This window comes from Danio aesculapii, chromosome 24 (genome assembly GCF_903798145.1).
Source record: "Danio aesculapii chromosome 24, fDanAes4.1, whole genome shotgun sequence".
Classification (NCBI taxonomy): domain Eukaryota; kingdom Metazoa; phylum Chordata; class Actinopteri; order Cypriniformes; family Danionidae; genus Danio; species Danio aesculapii.
Genome location: NC_079458.1, coordinates 15,042,135 through 15,063,942, shown reverse-complemented (window position 1 = coordinate 15,063,942; position 21,808 = coordinate 15,042,135). Strand labels below are relative to the sequence as shown.

At 32.5% G+C, this 21,808-nt stretch overlaps 1 protein-coding gene across 2 annotated transcripts in view; it reads right to left on the bottom strand.

Moving 5' to 3' along the window:
* The window catches only part of pld1b (phospholipase D1b), a 79,167-nt gene that overhangs the window by 53,061 nt on the left and 4,298 nt on the right, over nt 1-21,808 (bottom strand). Inside the window, exons 1-2 of one of the 2 annotated variants that reach the window (XM_056450122.1) lie at nt 12,841-12,948; nt 18-194 (exon numbers count right to left, since the gene is read on the bottom strand). In XM_056450122.1, the coding sequence (XP_056306097.1) occupies nt 18-162 (145 nt within the window). In that variant the 5' untranslated portion in view covers nt 163-194; nt 12,841-12,948. Of the gene's footprint in view, nt 1-17; nt 195-12,840; nt 12,949-21,808 lie in introns of those variants that run through there. The other variant, XM_056450121.1, reaches the window with a different exon arrangement.

Sequence of the window (21,808 nt, the reverse complement as noted above, 5' to 3'; positions counted from 1 at the left end):
TTTTGCAATTCTTTGACCTGTGCTGTTGGGGTCCTGGCCGTCAAACTCATCTTCCCCATCGCCAATGTCCAGCTCTCTTGTGTCCAAGTTCTCCATGATATCGGTCATATCATTGGCCACCAGATGCAGGGTGCTGACTGTGGGCTCTTGCGGTCGCAGCATGGCTAACAATCGGCCAGCCGGCCAGAGCGCACCTAAAACACACACACACACACCACTTTATTTAGCATTAAAAAAGAGGAAGTATTAAAACTGTTCGCTCCTAGTCATAAAACCTTCAAATATCGATGGAATGGTGTGAGATATGATTACTGCAGTATTGTACACACATTGGGGAAAGTCAAACACACGTGTTCACGTTAGCTCGTGTTTGCAGGAGAAACAATGAGGATTTAGAGAAACTCATGCAAGATTCTGCTGACTATATAAATCAGGGTTAGCAGACTGCAACATCCGTCCCTCCGAACGGCTCACAAATAGATACGGGAAGCATAAAACATCACTTACAAAACCGAAAATCCTCCCTTTTGTTCAGACACACTGGCTGTAGCTCAGTAACGCAACAACAAACCTCACCTTTGGCCTCTGCACTTTTTCTTTGCACCATAAAGTGAAAAAACAAGCCCAGTATAGCCTATACAGTCCCTGACAAAAGTCTTGTCGCTTATCTATTTTGTAGGAACACCTGCTATTAACCTGACTTTTAGTTAATCAAAACCCTCCCAAATGATGTTTAATGAACTGAAATATATTAGTTTCACTGAAAAAAAGACTTATCATTTAATCAAGACAGAAAGGTCAAATTTTGGCAAGACAAAAGTTTTGTCGCCTATAGAGAAATTAAACAAATTTACTGCAAAAAAAAAAATATATATGCCAGCAAATTAAGCAGTGGTGGTGTGAGATCCAAATTTTATGTGTTGCATGACTTCCATGAGCTTGAAGGACTGCATCCATGTGGTTTGGCAAGGATTCACACAATTTATTGATGAAGTCATCAGGAATAGCAAAGAAAGTAGTCCTGCATGCCTCAATATGAGTAGTGAGTTCATCCATATTCTTTGTTTTCGTCTTCCATGCTTCCTCTTTCATCCTACCCCACATAAGTTCACTGAGTTTGCATGTTCTCCCTGTGTTCGTGTAGATTTCCTCCGGGTGCTTCGGTTTCCCCTCGATCCCAAAGACATGCGGTACAGGTGAATTGTCGGTAGGTTAAATTGTCCGTAGTGTATGTGTGAATGGAAGTGTATGGGTGTTTCCCAGTGATGGGTTGCAGCTGGAAGGGCATCCACTGCATAAAGTATATGCGGGATAAGTTGGCGGTTCATTCTGCTGCGGTGACCCCAGATTAATAAAGGGACTAAACCGAAAAGAGAATGAATGAATGATAATTAGCGTATAGGCATAAACACGTTCAATTGACAAAAACTTTTCATGCCTAAAGTTATTTAGATTTCGTAATTCGATGTTAAAATGAAAAGGTCCTAATATAAACTTTAAAACATTAAAAATGTAAATGTTAAAAAGGGTTTTAACGCCATTTCACTTTTATATCACTCAAATATTGGTGACATCCATTTTTACAGTATGTTAACATGATGTGCGATTTTATTAAAGTCACTAAAGAGAATGTTGAAGAGCACAAGGCTAACAGTAGATGTGCTGGAAAAATGAAGCAAGCATGCATCAGTTTATTAAAAACTTTCTGCTAGTATTCTTGAAGAAACAAAATGAAGCATTAGTTTAGCATCTGGTTGTTGTGTTTTGTCCTTTGTGGATTAAAAAAATCAGACATTGATTAGTATCACCTAAAATCAACTGGTTTGTTTAGCTTATAAATGTATATAAATATTGAAATGTTTTTCATGTGAGAAATATGAGGTTTCGAAACAAAATTCATCAATAAATGTTGACTTTTACACTTTTTCTTTAATAAACACAACAACTTGAGCACATTTAATGCACGTTAAATTAAAAAAAGTATAAAACGTTTTACAAAATCGTAATATTATATACAAATTAATAAAATATAGTTTATATATATAATTAAACAAAATTGATCAATTACTTCCCTTCGGCTTATTATTAGACATTTAATTAAATGTACAAACATTTAAAAAAAACATAATATTATATACATATGATAAAAATATACATTATGTTATATTATATTATTATCTCAAGTCCCTTTGGCCTATTAATACAAACTTTACAAACCTTAATATTAAATATATATTACAATAATATTATATTAGTAAATTTATTTCCGTTATTTAATTAATTATTTTAATTTTATTTAATCTGCCTATAAAATCTACCCTTTTCAATTTCCACTTTCTCATATACAGTTTCATTCATAAGAAATTCATCATGATACTACTGTGGTTGAGATGCCACACTTGTCTTTCTAGGAAACAGCTTTGCACAATGAATGATTGCATCAGTGCCGTATTTAAATCCTTCACTTTTCATATCAGTGACCACAGAACCACTAAAGTGGAGAATTAATGATCAGATACTCTTCTGTCTAATCTAGTCCTCAAACATCATGTAACATAATAATAGTTTTAATTAGACATTATGTACAGTGATTGCGAGAGTGGTGAGAGTGTTTAAGTGATTGTTTGGCTGATTTATGATGAAAAGAGATTATCGGAGTGAAGCATAAGTCTTGTTTCCATGGATGTGACCTGCATGTCCATTATAATCAGCAGATCTTCAGTAATACTTCAAACACTTCTCTTCTGAAAGAGCCATTTACTGGCCGAGTGTGTGATTATGAAAAAGATGATTTTCATATCCACAAAAGCAGGACTAAAATAGATCCATTTTTACTTCTGCAGAGATGCCTGCCTCTTGCAGAGAAGCTTAGTTTAAGGAACATCATATTGCAAAATTGTGGTTTAAAATGAGCTACATATAAGAGGATCAGATTGACATACAAATAAAGTCTACCTCCATGCCTACCAAACAATGCCTGCCTGCTGGTTTTACCGAACACCTGCCTGGAAGTTTCATGTGTACCTAGTAAGAGCTTGATTAGCTTTTTCAAGTGTGTTTGATTAGGGTTGGAGCTAAACTCTGCAGGACACTAGTTTGGTGTCCCCTGCTCTAATGTATGAGAAAATTAAGAAAACAATTGTGCATGAGAGAAATAATACGATTATTTCTGGAAAATTGACACGTGTCCAGAAATAATGTTGAGTTAAGATTAAAAACATCACTACAATGATTTGAGAATTTCCACAATACCCTATAGATGAACTAGAGATGTAAATTTTTTTTGTGAAAAAAGTGTTTTTTGACTAGAAAAAGTTTTTTTCTTGCTTTACAAGAATACGCAAGAATTTGAGGAGGATCTTGAAAGGCAAGTTATGACAATTGCCATCACTGGTGATCAGTCTACTTTGGGATTGAACCACAAGATGGAAACCTCAAGATATGGATATCTCAAGGTGCTGTGCTCTGCTGATGGGCATAACCTCTTAAGGCCCAAGGTGTTTTTTTACATGCATTTTTTATTTCTCTTTGCTATTTGGGTTTATTAGAACCTAATTAGAATAAAAACCTAAGTATTATCTTTTGATACGATGTACTTTTAGAGAAAAATGATGTCCATATTCTGTATGTGGACTCATGGTCTGAATTTACATAAAACACTTTTTCCTGATTTTTTTAATGCATATTTAACATAGACTTTTTTTTAACTTGCTTTGACTATCAGAGAGTAAAAAAAAAAAAATTTCCCCCATTTTGGACAGTTAAAAATAGTGTTTGGGACATAACAGTTGCAGGATGACACTGTATGTCTGTAACAAAATATAAAACATACAAAGTATTTTAAAAAGCCACTTAAGAGCTAAAATGTGCTGTCCATGTATGTGGCCACTCAAGCCCTAAGAGGTTAATATATGCTCTGAATCTAAGCTACCTCACGGAACTTAAATATACTTGTGAAGTTTCTCGAACTTGATGGATTAAAGCCCAGTGCAAAAGTAATGCATAAAACATTATTTTATGAATTCTCTACTTATTTCAGAGTAGATTTTGCTCTTTATATTGCACTTTGTTATTTTGTAAGTCCACACACTGATGTTTTTTGTTATTTTTCATACTGTTTATATGGGACAGTATGCATTTTTTTTGTAAAATACTGAAAAACTGTGGTTTAAAATAAATAAATGATTACTGGAAAACAAAAATGTTGTTGTTAAATGTATTTCTTACAAGTAACTAAATGAACAGTAAATTTGAAAACATACAAACAATTATACAATTTCAGCTACTTAATCTATTAGAGGTTATAAACTTGAAAACTTGAATGTATAATTATGGTAATTAAGTACATAACACTGGATTTATTTTAAATTTTAATTTTAAAAAACTAGTTGAAACTTTTGAGTTTTTGAAAACTCAGCTAAAAAAACTGAGTTTATGCTATATAAAAATGCCTCTGATTGGAAAGGAAAAGGTCATTTGGCTAATATAATAAAATTTGTTGTGTGAACTTCATTTTGTTAGATGTTGTCGTAACTTGAATATACTGATGCAAACTGTTGCGTAAATTTTTTTTGTTTAGTCTAAACAATATTTTTTTGAGTGTGATTAAGACAATACTCTGATTAAGAGTCTACTGTGTAAACAAATATTTTTAATTAATTTAATCTAATAAAGGTCATAATCGAACTAAACAGAAATCAGATTAAGATATGTGGAGTATGTCGATTTTAGTTGCATTATTGAAGTGCAGTACAGATATGTAAACACTGCAATCAAACTATTACAATCATGTAGGATTTTCGCCACATTTTGTAACAGGATAGTCTATACACACACGGCTGTTTAACACTGAAATTTGCACCTACAGAGTCAGTGAAGAACTACAGACACCTGCCTCACAAAATGCGAAGGTTTTTTTCCCATATGGCGTTCAGTATCAAATTCCATTAAAACTGCACTCTTCCAGTTCCTCCTCGCATCCAATATCTCGTTTGTTACGGGGGCATGCATGAAATAATCCTGAATGAAAGTGAAAGTGCCAAACTGCAGTTAAAGTCGACATTTAAATATGAAACACCCGAAATTACATGAAACTCCAGAGGAAATGTGGATAGCGCGGTGACGCAATGACGTTAATTGAATCATGTGCTATAACATGTAAAACGGGATCATGAAAGGAACATTCAAAAAGCAACTCATGAAAACACCTTAATAATATTATTGTCTTACTCAGATTAAGGCAAATATTTCCATTACTGATGTCCATGTAAACGTAGCCACTGTTATGTAAGTGCACCCTAATATGATCTATAATAATGGCTGATACTGTATACTGCACATCCACTGAAGTGCACAGTGTGGACTAACAACGTTTCGAGGAGGATATGAAGAGGAAAGATCAGTGGTTTCCAGCTATTTTGCAATCTCCTCTTTCAACAAATGTATCACTGAATTGGCTCTTGTCCATCAGTTCATCATTCTGGTATGCAATAATAAAAAAGCTCAACATGATAAATGTTGACAACTCAACATGACAACTTATATTACAGTGATGAATGGAAACCTGCTATAAACAGGTTGCTGTGGGTAACAGAGTTGATCCGTTAAAATCGCACATTCGCCAAGGTAACAAATCCCTATAAATATCAGCAAGAGCAATAAGAGAACCATGTTTTCTCTACAAATCCTTGTAAAAGCCACAGACGCATGCAGATTACAGAGTTTATTCAAATATTCCTCGTGTAAATGTAAATTAGACAGTCAAATAACCTGGTCCAGTTACGCACTTACAAACATCTCTCACACAAAAAGTCAGCTGTACGATTCACTGTTGCATGGTCTGCAAAACAAATTCACACTTGGTTCACCCATTGACTTTTGCTGAGAAAGTTTCAACCCCAATAAGGGTGAGGCGAGGAATGCATGCATGTGTTTTCACAGTTCTAGAAAACGTATATATTGTGAGCGTTATAGATGTAATGGTATGAAAATGTAAAATGATGATTATAGTGACCAAAATTATCACCAAGTTTTATCACCAAAAATTGCATTATAGTATCTGAAAATGAACAAACAATAAATCAAATTTGCAGCTTTATGCAAATTTGTGGTAAACAAATTGTGATCCCTGCCTTTAGATGTTTACTTTTTTTTTTTTTAATCAAAAATGCATTAAGCTGCTTTACACTGCAAAAATGCTTTTCTTACTTAATAATAACAAAATTAATTGAATTTTTCTATAAAACAAGCAAAATAATCTGCCAATTATGAGTAAGCAATATAATCTTGTTTTCACGAAATAAGGGAAAACTGACCTAATTTTGACATATTGGGCCCTATCATACACCAGGCGCAATAAGGCGCAAGAGGTGTTTGGCGTGATTTGTTGCTATTTTCAGACCAGCGCAACCCTAATTTTCACGTTTTGCACCAGACTGTTTAAATAGTCAATCCATTTGCACCACTTTCTGGTCTAAAATGGAGGGGTGTTAAGGCACATTGTTGGCGTGTTGTTATTTTGTGAAACTGAAATAGACTGCGCCATTTATCAACTAAAAGCTAGTCTAAAGTCCAGAGCGCGTTAGTTATGTGCCGATGCAAACAATGAGCGTTGCCATGCAATTATACTTCTGCGTGCTGTTTGTGTTGCTCTGCAATAACACTTCCGAAACGCTAGCTGGCAGTGGGTTTTATGTTCCTCTGTGTCGAGTTTCTTCTCTGGTGTTTTGTTTTTTCCGAACACTACCTTAATGTACAAGTGGCTCATTGAGGTGGGAATCTGCAGACGTGCAGATTTATTTTATATAAAATTCACTTTAATGTGTGATAGGACTAAAAACTGGCCATAAACGAATATTTTCTCAATTCAAATGAGTAGCGGTTGGACACGGAAACAGTATTTCATACGTCATGACTTAACAAGCAGATAATGTAAACACAAAACAACATTTTCCATCTGGAGCTCCTTCACAGGACTCGACACTTGTAAACACTCACTCCATCGGGCTTGTGCGGCTTTTACCTCCGCCCACACACATCAGCGCTACCAGGATGACCAATAACAGAGCTTGGGCTATGCCTCGTTGCGATGTGTAGTTACATTTTTTGAAAGAAGCATGTAAGCGACCTCGCATGGGCTGCGCCGGAGCATACGCATGTGCTGGACGCAGAAGTAAATCAGCCATAATGTGGCCCCTTGGAAAAATTAATTGCCCACCCCTGGTATAAAAGCCTAAAAGAGATGTGCGATTTGATAAAAATGTCTAATTGTGAAGGGACCTTTATTTAGTAATAAGAATTTCACAGAATTACATTAAACACCTTAGCAACCACCTGAAGATGGTCTAACAGCCATTCAAATCCAATAGCAACTACATTCTAGTCACGAAAATTTGGGGAATTGTCATGGCAACCACTTAAAGTCCTAGCAAGCATTCTGAACCCAACTGCATCCCATTCATATGTTCATATGTTTACAGTATATATGGATGCAAGTAAAGAAGCTGCAAGCAAAGACGCGGGTTTTTATGATCTAGCCAAGTTTTTGAGTTGACTATTGAGCCATAAATCTTCACTTTTAGCAACACTTACACAGACCAAACTTTATAATGACAATAACAGTTTATTTATATAGCACAATAATAAAACCAACAACCCAAGTTGACCAATTTACTTCACAAAAACTAAAACCACAAACAACAAGAGTAAGTCATAGACAAAATCAAGTTTTAAAAAAATATAGTTCAACTATAACAGTTTTATAACATAGTCATCGTTTAATTTCATATTTATATTTGGAAGGTTTTTACAGAGGGACAGTATGATCATAGGGCAGCACAGTGGCGCAGTAGGTAGCACTGTTGCCTAACAGCAAGAAGGTCACTGGTTTGAGCCTCGACTGGGTCAGTTGGCATTTCTGTGTGGAGTTTGCATATTCTCCCCGTGTTCGCGTGGGTTTTTTCCGGGTGCTCAAGTTTCCCCCACAGTCCAAACACATGCGCTATAGGTGAATTGGGTAAGCTAAATTGGTCGTAGTGTATGTGTGTGAATGAGAGTGTATGGGTGTTTCCCAGTGATGGGTTGCAGCTGGAAGGGCATCCGCTGCGTAAAACATATGCTGGATAAGATGGCAGTGTGTTCCGCTGTGGCAACCCCAGATTAATAAAGGGAATAAGCCGAAAAGAAAATGAATGAATGAATGAACGAATGAATGAATGAATTATGATCATACATAATTTGCCTGATTATAAAGAACATTTTATTCAACCAAAAATTCAGATTTTTTAAAAACATTTTCTAAATTATGTAGCGATAAAAATAGATTCCCCAAAACATTCATTAAAAACATCTGACTAAAATATGTAAGTTTGAATTTTGAAACTAATTTGATCCAATGTTCAGATTTTGTGCAAGAAATATATGCAAAATTGTGAATATTTATTCAAATAAATGCATAATTTGCATATTTAAGCAACGTAAGCATCCCCATTCTTAACATAAATCAATAAACCAGAGAATTTTTTTAACCCTATTCACATGCAGTGTTTTGACTCATAACACATCTGTAATGTTGTTGTTGCTTTTCATCCTGCCCAAACTTGTTCAAAGAAACAAAGTTCATATAAAAGTAAACCCTTTTAAAGGAGTAGTTCATCCAAAAATAAAAAATTCCTCACCATCTCCTCACGTACTAAATTCATATGATTTCCTTCTTCTGTTGGGCACAAAACTACAGATTCTGAAGAATGTTTGAGAGAAAAATTGATATTAACAGCTGTTTCTTCCCAACATTCTTTAGTATATCTTCTGTTGAACACAAAAGAAACTCAAACCGGTTTGGAACAAATAGAGGATAAGTAAACAATGATAGAATTTTCATTTTTGGCTAAACTATCCCTTTAAATGTTAAAGGCTTTAGTTTAGTTAAATAAACTGCATGCTGCACAGGTGATTCAGAAACTGGCGAGTTACTGACCCATGCACTGCTCCAATGGGACTGTCCCTGTAATTAATGCACAGCCAATAGTGCTCATTGAAAGGTATTGTTTAACTGGCAGGTGACCAAGTCTTTTCAAACACAGAAGCAGGAAAAAGGCCACTGTATCCTTGTGTGTGTGTGTGTGTGTGTGTGCATGTGGGTGTGTGTGTGTGTGCGTGTGTGTGTGCGTGTGTGTGTGCGTTTGTCTGTGTGTGTGTCTGTGTATGTGTGTGTGTGTGTGTGTGTGTGTGTGGATCAACCTGACGAAGCAAGTCTTTCATTGAACAGTAAAACCGGTATAACAACATCAGATCCCTGATTATGTATACATCCAAATCCAAACCATAACAGAAATATAGCTCAAGCTGATACAAAACAACTTCTATAAAGGTTCAAATAACATGAGATATATAATGATGACTGAAAACATATGATGAGTGTTTGAGAAGAAAGGAATCTGCACTGTAAAAATGATATACAAAAAGTCATGACAACAAATGTTTGTATGGTACGTTAAATGTAACTAGTTAATCTGTTTCAACTAAATATTTGTAGTTATACAAAGTTTAACTTTTTTGTCATTTTGACTGATGTTGATTAGACTAAAAAACTTGTACAGTGTGCCTTATATTATACACTGTAAAAAATGGCCACTATTTCAACTGTAAAAAACTGTAAAAATGCTACGGTAAAAATCCGTAACCTGGTTAACAGTATGTTTCCTTAATAAAGTAAATTGTAAAATTTAAATCGTAAATAAGTAATCGTAAATAAGTAAATTGACTTTCCCAGAATTCCCTGCATGACACATCACTTTTTACGCTTTTTGTTGACATTACTATGGATCTTTTTAGTTGCTTACCCATCAGTTATGTACATTAGAGATTTATGTTACATCTAATGTTGATAGACAATGTTTATTTCATGACTTTAATTTTATGTGTGTTACTATACTGGTGTTTAGTAGCTGTGTGAATGACACTGAGCACCTTCTACTGTATATACACCTTTATATATATATATTTTTTTTTTCTTTTTTTGAGAATATACTGAAATAGCATTGTGAGATAAAATATTGAAGTACTTGAATTTTCATTTCTGTTTATTTATTTCAGTTAACATTTATTTTGTCAAGTAAAAAAAAACATTTTAGTGTTTTTATGCTCCATTAATTTTTATTTTTACTATTTTCTACATTTTAGTAGACCAATGAGGTCATTTAAAGCTATAAAATAACACAAATGGACCTAAGGCTATAGTACTAAAAATCTAAACAATTTGAAATATCTTTCTTCTTATTTCAAGTGATTTAACCTTTTAACCCTTTAGCTATGTGGAATGTTTTTCAGTACATATTTAATCTTCTTTTGTCTGAACCTGAGCTTATTTTGACAGCCAATATATAAAATGCATATATAACCTATACTTTTCAAGTGTGAACTCAAAAAATGTTGGGTGACAGTTAAAGGGAAAATAAAATAAAATAAATAATTAATAACAAATAAATAAAATAAAAAATAAAAGGCGGTTCATTCCACTGTGGCGACCCCAGATCAATAAAGGGACTAAGCTGAAAAGAAAATGAATGAATAAAAAATAAATAAATAAATAAATAAAATAATTTAAAAAATAAAAATAATAAAAATAAAATAAATTGAAAGTCAGCCTTTAGATCAGGGGTGTCCAAACTGGGTGTCCTGTTAAGTTTAGCTCCAACTTGCTTCAACACACCTGCCAGGAAGTTTCTAGTATATCTAGTAAGAGCTTGTAAGCTAAACTCTCTAGGACACTGGGACTGAGTTTGGATATCCCTGCTTAAGATCAAATTTACAATGATGAGAAAGATATTATTTGATGTTATATCATGTCCAAACACATGCCATAATAAATATAGTACATATAACACCAATCATGTCCTCCACAGAGAAAAAAAAATCTCCCACAAGCCGCATTCTTATTAGTGAGAACCAAATGCAAATACAACACAATGCTTTCTGTGTGGATGTCAAGGGCTGGTAGGAAGCATATGCTACAAAACACAAATCAGAAAGGTAAACGGTGCTCAGTCTGTTCGAATTCATGCAGAAATATGAAAGGGATTCCCAAAATGCCCTCAGTAAAGAAACACTGACTGTCATATATATAAAAAAAAAAGCCAGATTGTGAACCTGATGTCATCCAGTATTCATTTTTTTCAGCTAAAAATGTTTCAAATTCAGCACATATTAAATTAAAAAGCATTGTTTGCATATTTAAACATTTGATAAAACTTGATAAAAATGTTTGCAATTCATAATGAAATCAATCAAATTAAGAAGTATGGTGATTAGTATTGTGTAATGTTTTACCCTATTCACCTGAATTCATTCATTCATTCATTTCCCTTTGGCTTAGTCCCTGATTTATTAGAGGCTTGCCACATCAGAATGAACAGGCAACTACTCTAGCATATGTTTTATGCAGCGGATGCCCCTCCAGCTGCAACCCAGTACTGGGAAACACCCATACACTCTCGCATTCACACACACACATGCACTCACAACGGCGAATTTAGCTAATCCAATTTGGTCTTATTTTACAATCTTAAAAAAAGGCTCCAAAATTTAATTCTTTGGTTCCACAAAGAGCTTTTTAATAATTTTTTTACCATTACAAAGAACCTGTTATGCAATAAAATAAATATTTAAAAAATTATAATAAAAAACAATTCTTTAAATTAGAAACAAAGTCCCATTTAAAAAGCTTTATTTAGACCTTTATTATATCAGCAGTTCTGCTTATATTCATCTCTGATTAATACAAACTTCTTTTTATTAAATAAAATGCCAGTGACTCACGATCACCCACATACAGCCGATGACAAAATGATTAGCCTTCCTATATAATTAGTTATTATTCATATACTGTATTTCCCAAGTGCAGTTTAACAGAGATTTTTCAACTCATTTGAAACATAACAGTTTTCAATAACTCATTTCTTTTGTCAATATTATGCCATGATGACAGACCATAATATTTTGCAAGATTCTAGCATTCATCTTCAAGTGCAAATTAAAGACGCAAGTAGGTTTATTATGTTAATTAAGGCAAGTCATCTGACAACACTGCTTTGTTCTTTAGCCATTTGGGACAAATGAAGGCTAATAACATTATTGACCTTTGAAGTAGGTATGGGCAGGTATAAGTTTGAAAGTATGATAACCTTGGATAAAAATATCACAGTATTGTGATTACTGCTCTAAAAAAAGTTCCTTTTAAATGGGTAAAAAACAACAACTTTTTTCCCCTCGAATACAATATATATTATTTTAAGAAACATTTATAATATTTTGGAACAGTAAACATGTCAGGCTAAATAATAAAAATAAATCAATGACCTCTGCTATCTTCATTAGTTTTAAAAACACAAATCTTATATATACCTTAGGAATGGTATAACAGAAAATTTCCAAACAACGGTAAACCCTGAAATCGGTTATAGTCCCATGCATACCCAAGTTTATATATAAATAAATTAATAACAGGCAAACTCCAAGAAATAAGACTGTGTCCAGAAGAAAAACATAATAAATAAAATAGAAAATAAAATAAAACATAATTTTGGAAACATTTGAAAAATAATAATTTAGATATAACAAGCTAATAATCACACCCTCAATGCAAACACACATATTTCTCATTGCTCCGACTGCATGCATGGAATTTTATTGCCCCGCAGACCAAAAAAAAGACACATGAAAGCACGTTCTTGACTCATTTAAAAGACAAGCACATCTAAAAGCATTTCAGCTATTTACAAAGAGGTTAAAATATCCATGACAGGAAACTTAACTGATGCTAAAACAAAAAAAATGTTCACTAACCTGCCTGCGCACAGGCAGAGACGCCCCCATCATTTCGGTTATCCTTCCTTTCTTCTTCTTCTCGCCAGAAAAGTCCAAACTAACCTCAAGCAGCGTGCAACACAGTAAATACAGCCCTCGCAGATGAACAGCAGTGTATATGGGGGGACTGAAACTGAGTGGTCACATGACAAAAGGGGGCGGAGCTTGATTGAGATGCCATATGCTTTGAGTGGGATGAGTTTTTTTTATATGTGTCCTTACACACTCACACACACAAAAGTTAATATTTGCCAGATGATTCATCTTATATAACACTTATCTCCTTGTCTTATCTGCACAAGCATGTATTTTATCAGAGACTTCAATCGCTTTCATCGTTTTTTGTTTTTTAATGCACATCAGAATGGTGGTTGAAGCAAAAAGGCGTACTGGAGGAGAAAGCTGTTATTACGCTCAACTCCTGGCAGATGACATGACAGTCCACACACACACCCACATCAAGAGAAAGAGAGAGAGTTGCACGTGTTTGAAATGTAACACTTGTGGCTCTTTTAGTGCCACAATGGAAACCGGAGATACTGCTGAAGAAAGTCATAAAAAACGGCCTCTGCCAATGGTTAAAGGTGATAAAGGAACAAACTTGTGATGATTCTGTACACAAATATAGGCGGATACTGTTGAGCGGCTCATGTTACATCATGGAGATTTTATAATTATTATTTTTTACATCCCTATAAGCAGGTGTTGTATTTAGTGAAGTGGTGTGTATTTAATACATTCTAGTACACCATTGTGTTTGGGCTTGATCCTATCTGACAAACGTCTTGTCGCTTATCCAAATTTTAGGAACAACAAATAATGACTTGACTTCTGGTTGATCATTTGGTATCAGAAGTAAGGTCTGACTTTGCTTAGACAAAAGTCTTGTCAGTTAACAGAAATAATGACCAGTATATAATATAAAGTCATGGTGCAGTGGAAAAAGAATTAATACTGTGTATGATAACTCTACGATGATTAAAATAACTTATTAATAAAGTCATCTCCCAGACTCCCAGAGTTCATCAAGATTCTTTGAATTCATCTTCATTTTACCCCATACATGCTCAATCATGTTCATGTCTGGTGACTGGGCTGGCCAATCCTTGAACACCTTGACCTTCTTTGCTTTCAGGAACTTTGATGTGAAGGCTGAAGTATGAAAAGGAGCGCTATCCTGCTGAAGAATTTGCCCTCTCCTGTGGTTTGTAATGTAAAGGGCAACACAAATGTCTTGATACCTCAGGCTGTTGATGTTGCCATCCACTCTGCAGATCTCTTGCATGCCCCATACTGAATGTAACCCCAAACCATGATTTTTCTTGACCAAACTTGACTGATAACTATGAGAATCTTGGGTCCATGTGGGTTCCAATAGGTCTTCTGCAGTACTTGTGATGATTGGGATGCAATTCAACAGATGATTCATAGAAAAAAATCTACCTTCTGCTCCTTTTCCAAAAGATCTAGTAGAAGTTAAGTTATTATTTGTTGTTCTTACAACTGGAATCGACGACAAGACCTTTGTCACATAGTGTATAATAGTACTATGATGCATGAAATCATACTATATTTACATGCTTCTTTATATTGCAAAAATATCATATGACTGGTATAATAGTATTTTTGCAATGTAAAAAAGTATGTAAATTTAATATGGTGCTGGAAGCATATAATATTTGCATTTACATATACAGTGTTATATTATATTTTACATTACAAAAAGAATATGCATACCATATTGAACGTACATGATTTTATTAGCATCATATAATTATTAAATTTAAGTCAATTCAAGTTAATTTGTATAGCGCTTTTTACTACAATTGTTGTTTCAAAGCAGCTTTACAAAAGGTCATATTACGTTAAAGTTACAATCAAGTTACTATATATAAACATACTAGTTAACCTGCAGTTTTACAGCATACAGGTGGTCTATGTGTACATATTAATGAAGTGTATTTAAGTATCACATGCTTTTTTTTCAAATAATTTTGCATCTACTGTAGAACCATATAATATGTAAATACTTTTTTACATCGCAAAAATATTATGTATTTAGCACCTTATATGTACAGTAAAAGCTTTTTTAAATTGCAATAGTAATATGCATCTAGCACCATATAAACATGTACAGTAAATGCTTCTCTATATTGCAATAATAATATACATATAGCACCATATAATATATAAATGCTTTTTATATTGCAATAATAATATGCATAGCACCATATAAATATGTAAATGACTCTTTATATTGCAAAAATAATATGTACATTGCACCATATAAATGTGTACAATAATGCTTATTTATATTGCTTTAATAATAATAATAATAACAACAACAATAATAAAAAAAATTAAAATAATAATAATATGCATCTAGCACCACATAAATGCTTCTTTATATTGCAATAATTATGTGCATGTAGCACCACATAAATATGTACAGTAAATGCTTCTCTTTATTAGAATAATAATATGCATATAACACCATATAATATATAAATGCTTTTTCAATAATAATAATAATAATAATAATAATAATAATATGTATAGCACCATATAAATATGTAAATTATTCTTTTTATTGTAAAAACAATCAGCATCTGGCACAATATTAAAAAATATATACAGTAAATGCTTCTTTATATTCCAATAATAATAATAATAATAAGAAAAATATTAATAATAATAATAAATAATAATAATTTATAAATGCTTTTTATATTGCAATAATAATATGCATATTGCACCTTATAAATGTGTACACTAAATGCTTCTTTATATTGCAATAATAATAATAATAATAATAATAATAATAATAATAATAATAATAATAATAATAATAATAATAATAATAATAATAATAATATGCATCTAGCACCACATAAATGCTTCTTTATATTGCAATAACAATATGCACCATATAAATATGTACAGTGAATGCTTCTCGATATTGCAATAATAACATGCATATAGCACCATATAATATATAAATGCTTTTTATATTGCAATAATAATTAATGTACACTGTCCCTGCCAAATAAACAAACAAATAAATAAATAAATATCCATAGCACCATATAAATATGTCAATGCTTCTTTATATTGCAAAAATAATAGGTATATAGCATCATATCATATTTGCATGCATCATTACATTGGGCAAATATGCATCTAGGTCTGCACAGCATTGGAAATAACTGAGATTGATATTTTTCTGTTATACATATTATTTTATATACGGATTATAAATGTACCAGATGAAATGGGAAGAAAGAATTCATTAAATTATATTAATTAGGATATTTTGTAGGGTAGTGCATCTGCATGAAAAATATACTCCAATAAATACAGTAGAGCAACAACACAAATGAAATAAACTGTATTTTATTGTTTTCTAGGAGTCTAGCAGTATTCAGGCACAAACCGAATAATCAAGTGTAAAATAACCCTGAATAGTCTTCATTGTATTAATATTTCTTTTCAAGTTAAAAACATAATTTATTGTGCATAAAATCAAATAAAATGGCTTGAAATGTTTACACAGTCACAGGCCATAAAACACAAACGATAAACTAATTGATAAACGCATTGTTAAACTTTGCAATGACTCCATAAATCATGTATTTTTTGAACTGTGGCTAGTGTTCAATATACTGAATATCACCTCGACATCATAGATCCTGTGGTTTGACTATTGCAGGTTTGCACATTGTGATATCGATGCTGAAACTATGTATTGTACAGCACTAGCATCTAGCACTGTATTTTATACAAATAATAAACACCTACAGTACAGCACCATATTGCATTTCAAAAACAATATGCACTTTCTTACATGCTTTTACTTCTTGCAAAAAAAAAGCCTTTAGCACCAGGTTATATTTACATTGCAATTATAATTACATCCTTCATTATGTAGCAAAAAAGGAAACTAAGAATTATAATATTTTTAACATTATTAAATCTAAAAACTATTTAAAATAGCTTTAATATTAGTTAATAATGTTTTGTTTCAGCATGTTATTTTCGACATCTACCATCTAGTTGTATTCATGAATTGATATTATGAATATGAACATTTCTAATAACTAACATGTAAACATCAATGTGCAAGTCATTTTATGTTAAACAAAATAAGCCTCAAAAAATGAGTCAGTAAGTATTGCGATATCGATGCTGAAACTATATATTGTGCACTCCTAGCATCTAGCACTGTATTACATATAATAATAAACACCTAGCACCATATTCTTTACATTTAAAAAAAATACGAACCTGTTTACATGCTTTTACTTATTGCAGCTATTATATTTATATTGCAAAAATAATGTATACCTATAATCAGATTATAATTACTTCCTTTATTATATTTTTTTTAAAAACTAAGAGTTATAATTATATTTTTAATATTATTAAAACTAAAAACTAATAAAAATAGCGTAATATTAGTTAATATTTTGATTTTGCAGGACACTATTTTTAGACATCTACTAATATTTTTTAAAAAGCAAAAGTTGCATCGATTAATTGACATTATGAATATCAACATTTCTATTAACTAACATGTAAACATCAATGTGCAAGTCGTTTTATATTAAACAAAAAAGCCACAAAAATAAGTCAAAAGAATAAATAAAAAACTATTTAGTAAAATAAATAGACAGCTTTTTAATGTGACAGTAAATATTTGTATATTTGTTTTATTAAATCAATTAACATAATATTTTATTAATTTATAAAATAATTATGTATTTGTTTAAATAAAAATTACCATGCATTTGAATATTGGCCTTGAACTATTCCACATCAGAATAAAACCTATAGTGACAAAAAATAAGCAATAATTCAAATCCTGTGAGCACCTCTCAGCCAAACACAACAATGTAAAGCATGCTAAATCATTGACAGAGGAACGATCGGGCATAAATCTTCAAGTCAAAATCTAAAACAAGCATTGTCCGGTCCTCATTCCCACCCTCTACCAACATTAGTAAGTGTCTAACCACACAAAACAGCATTTATCCAGGCATTCATGAACTGCGAGCTGGTGATATATTAACTGCATTTCCAATAGCATGAATCCAGCCTACTGCTTTTCTAATGGGCTTATATAAAGAGTCACAGAGGAGGACCATCACAACCATTGCCAGGAATCCTTATTTATTTATTTACTGAACATCAATGCACAATGAAGCTATGTTACCAGCTAATGCTCATACAGCAGATTAAACGTAGCATTGCAAACAATCACCATCTCCATAACCATTCCATCTAAAATATAAATTATTAAATCACGCATCTCCAGTTTGCTTGGACCACTCAGCATTCATTAGTTTCCTATGCATGCTTTGAGAAAGCGGAGCAAATATATTGTCATCTCATGAATCATACAAAATCTACATCAATGTCACGTGGGTAATGCTTTTAATGCATTTTTCTGTATTAAATGCTGTAGACTTGAATGTTAAATCTTGGAAGTAAAGCGCCCTCTAGTTGTGAATTACATCTGTTACTTTTTTCCTCACAAACAGGGGACTTTAATTTTGTTACCTACACTTGGATCTGATTAAAAAGAGCTTGTGATTGAATTTAACACCAGCTCTGCTAATTGCAATTCCGTCATCCCTAATAAATGTTGTTATGCTTGGCTACCTTAAGGGGGTTAATGTGACGATGGACCACAAATGCAAATAATGGTCACTTTTGGAAAACTGAGATTTATATATCATCTGAGGGTTCATATATATATATATATATATATATATATATATATATATATATATATATATATATTTTTTTTTTTTTTTTTTCTTTTTTTTTTTTCTTTTTTTTTTTTAATATTCAAGTTGATTCAAGTTTATTTGTAAAGTGCTTTTTACAACAATTATTGTTTCAAAGCAGCTTTACAAAAGGCGCACATTATTGCATTACAATCAGATTAAGTAAGATTAATATAAACATGGTGGTCTGTGTGTCATATTAATGAAGTTTATTTAAGTGTATCCGTTTACATGCTTATTTTTAATAGCAAAAAATTATATGCACCATTAGCATCACAAAATCTCATTTATAAGCTATTTTATAGTGCAAAAATAATATATATATATATATATATATATATATATATATATATATATATATATATATATATATATATATATATATAGGGCAGGGCTCCACACATTTTATTTATGTTGTCCCAACACAAATCTATTAAGTTGACATAGGTAAATTAAATAGATTGAACATAAAACAATTAAGTTGCCGACCCCAAAAAAATCAAGAATTGTGTTATTTCAGCTCAATTCAAATAAGTAGTTTGAACAAGCAGCAGTTTTTATTTCTTATCCATGTAAATTACCATGTATGTATATAAATTCTTATCCATGTAAATTACTAATAAAAGATAAGTTTTGATATATTTATGGTAGGAAATTTACAGAATAAATGTACTTAATATTGTAATGATTTTTGGCATACAAAAAAATCTATAATTTTCACCAAACATTCAATGTATTGTCTGCTATTCCTGCAAATATAACCCTTCAACTTAAAGCTTATGTGGTCCAGGGTCACAAATGACATTCAAATTGAATCTTTGAAAAATGTATGGTTTAGCAAATATCAAATCAGAATCAGAAGTGATATATCGTGTGCATCAGCATCAGTCTATTGTGCTAAAGAGAGTGACTGTGTGTGTCTGCTCACAAGCCGTTCATAATAGGCATAAGTCATTCAAAAATGTACATCTGCTGACTCCAATTTAATCATGCTCAGGCCATTCAAGATGTAGGTGACTTTTTCCTCTCTCAGAAGAGCATTAGAACAGATTTTTGGCAGAAAAAGTGGTCTGAGCAAAAAATAAAACACAGGCTCATTGGAAATATGTGCCTTGGGCTACAATTTTATGAATCTGTAAACACATATTTAAACATATATTTGACTACATTTTCTTGTGGATGTGCATAATGAGAACATGTAATCGGAAACATAAAACAAAACCTGCCCTAAATAACTTTATTCATCCATTCATTTTCTTTTTGGCTTAGTCCCTTTATTAATCAGGGGTCGCCACAGTGGAATGAACCGCCAACTTATTCAGCATATGTTTTACGCAGCTGATGCCCTTCCAGCCGCAACCCATCACTGGGAAACCTAAATAACTTATTTCAAACATATTACAAAACCTGCCCAGAGTAACTTTTTTAAATTTCGCAAAAGTGTAGACAACGCACTCTAGTGTATTTGTCATCTGAAATGTGCAATGTAACGTACCCGGAGCAACGTATATTACATTTCACTAAATGAAGGCTAAAAAGCATCTTTACACTGTCGATTTTAGGCTGACCTAAAACTAGTCTGTGTCTGCTTCGGAATTCAGTGTAAAAAGGTTATGCCACATTAAACGTATTTGATGTTTGAACGTGCTTGTGTAAATACAAATTTTAAAAAATTTATGCCAAAGGTTTGGTTTCTGCACCAACTTTGCAGTGTAAACATGCTTTAAAACCATTTAAAACATCCTAGTTTTAAACTCTAGTGTATTTGTCATCTGAAATGTGCAATGAAATGCACTTGGAGTAATGTATTTTACGATTCACTAAAATGTCAACTAAGACCCTGATCATACAAAACACGCTTTTTGCATTGATGGTATCTTTTTTGTATGGTTTACTAATGGCCAAGAGCATTTTGCATGCCTGCAGTTGAAAAAAGTAGACTTTAAGCAGAAAAAGCATGCTATGTCAGTCATGTCCTTTTCATTCTCCAAACAAATGAAAGCAGAGGCAAAGTTTTCATTGAGGTAACAACAGAATTTGTGTTGTCAAGATGACTATGAAGACTTTTAGGGATGGAGAGACTAGTGGTCACTGTTTCGAGTTATCTGGAGCTACTGTATATGACTTCCCAAATCGTGAATATCACAATATTATTAAATATTAAAATTATAACAATATTAACAGCAATGCACATGCACAATACGCAGATAATTCAATCACGGCTTAAGAACATAAAAAGCAAAACACTTCTTTTTTTCTTGTCAACAAAAAAAGCCAGTGTGCTGCGCCTCTCGCTCTTAGAACAGAAAAATCACCTTCGGTGTGATCGGTCTCTAAGGCATGTACCATTTTAGCCAATAATGATAATCTATAATATATATATGGAACCCAATAACTGATTAATACACTACCTGACAAAAGTCTTGTCGTCAGTCCTAGTTGTAAGAGCTACAAAATAATAACTTGACTTCTAGTTGATTAGCAAAAGTGGCAGAAGGTAGATTTTTCCCATGAATCGTCTGTTAAACTGAATCATCACAAATACAGCAGAAGACCTTTTGGAACCCGCATGGACCCAAGATTCTCAAAGAAACCAGTCAAGTTTGGTGAAGGAAAAATCATGGTTTGGGGTTACATTGAGTATGGGGGCAGCCCAGTCACCAGATATGAACATTACTAAGCATGTCAGGGGTAAGATGGAGGAGAAGGCATAAAAGATGAATCCGAAGGTTCTTGATGAACTCCGGGAGTCCTGCAAGAACGCTTTCTTTGCCATTCCAGATGACTTTATTAATAAGTTATTTGAGTCATTGCAGAGATGTATGAATGCAGTCGTCCAAGCTCATGGGAAACATACACAATAATAATTCTTTTTATATTTGATACTGTACATTATTTATGTTAAGTAACAAGATTTTTGTCTAAGCAAAGTCAGACCTTACTGTCCTAATTAAATAATTAAAAATAAAAGCATGATCATATTTTATTTTGGTCAAATAAGCATATAGAGGCCTTTGCCTTTCATATAAGCCACTTCTGATACTAAATGAATAACCAGAAGTTATTATTTGTTGTTCCTAAAACTTGGACTTTTGTCAGGTAGTGTAGATGATAAATTTAAATCTTGCTATAAGTTTTTCTTTTAACAATGATGACAC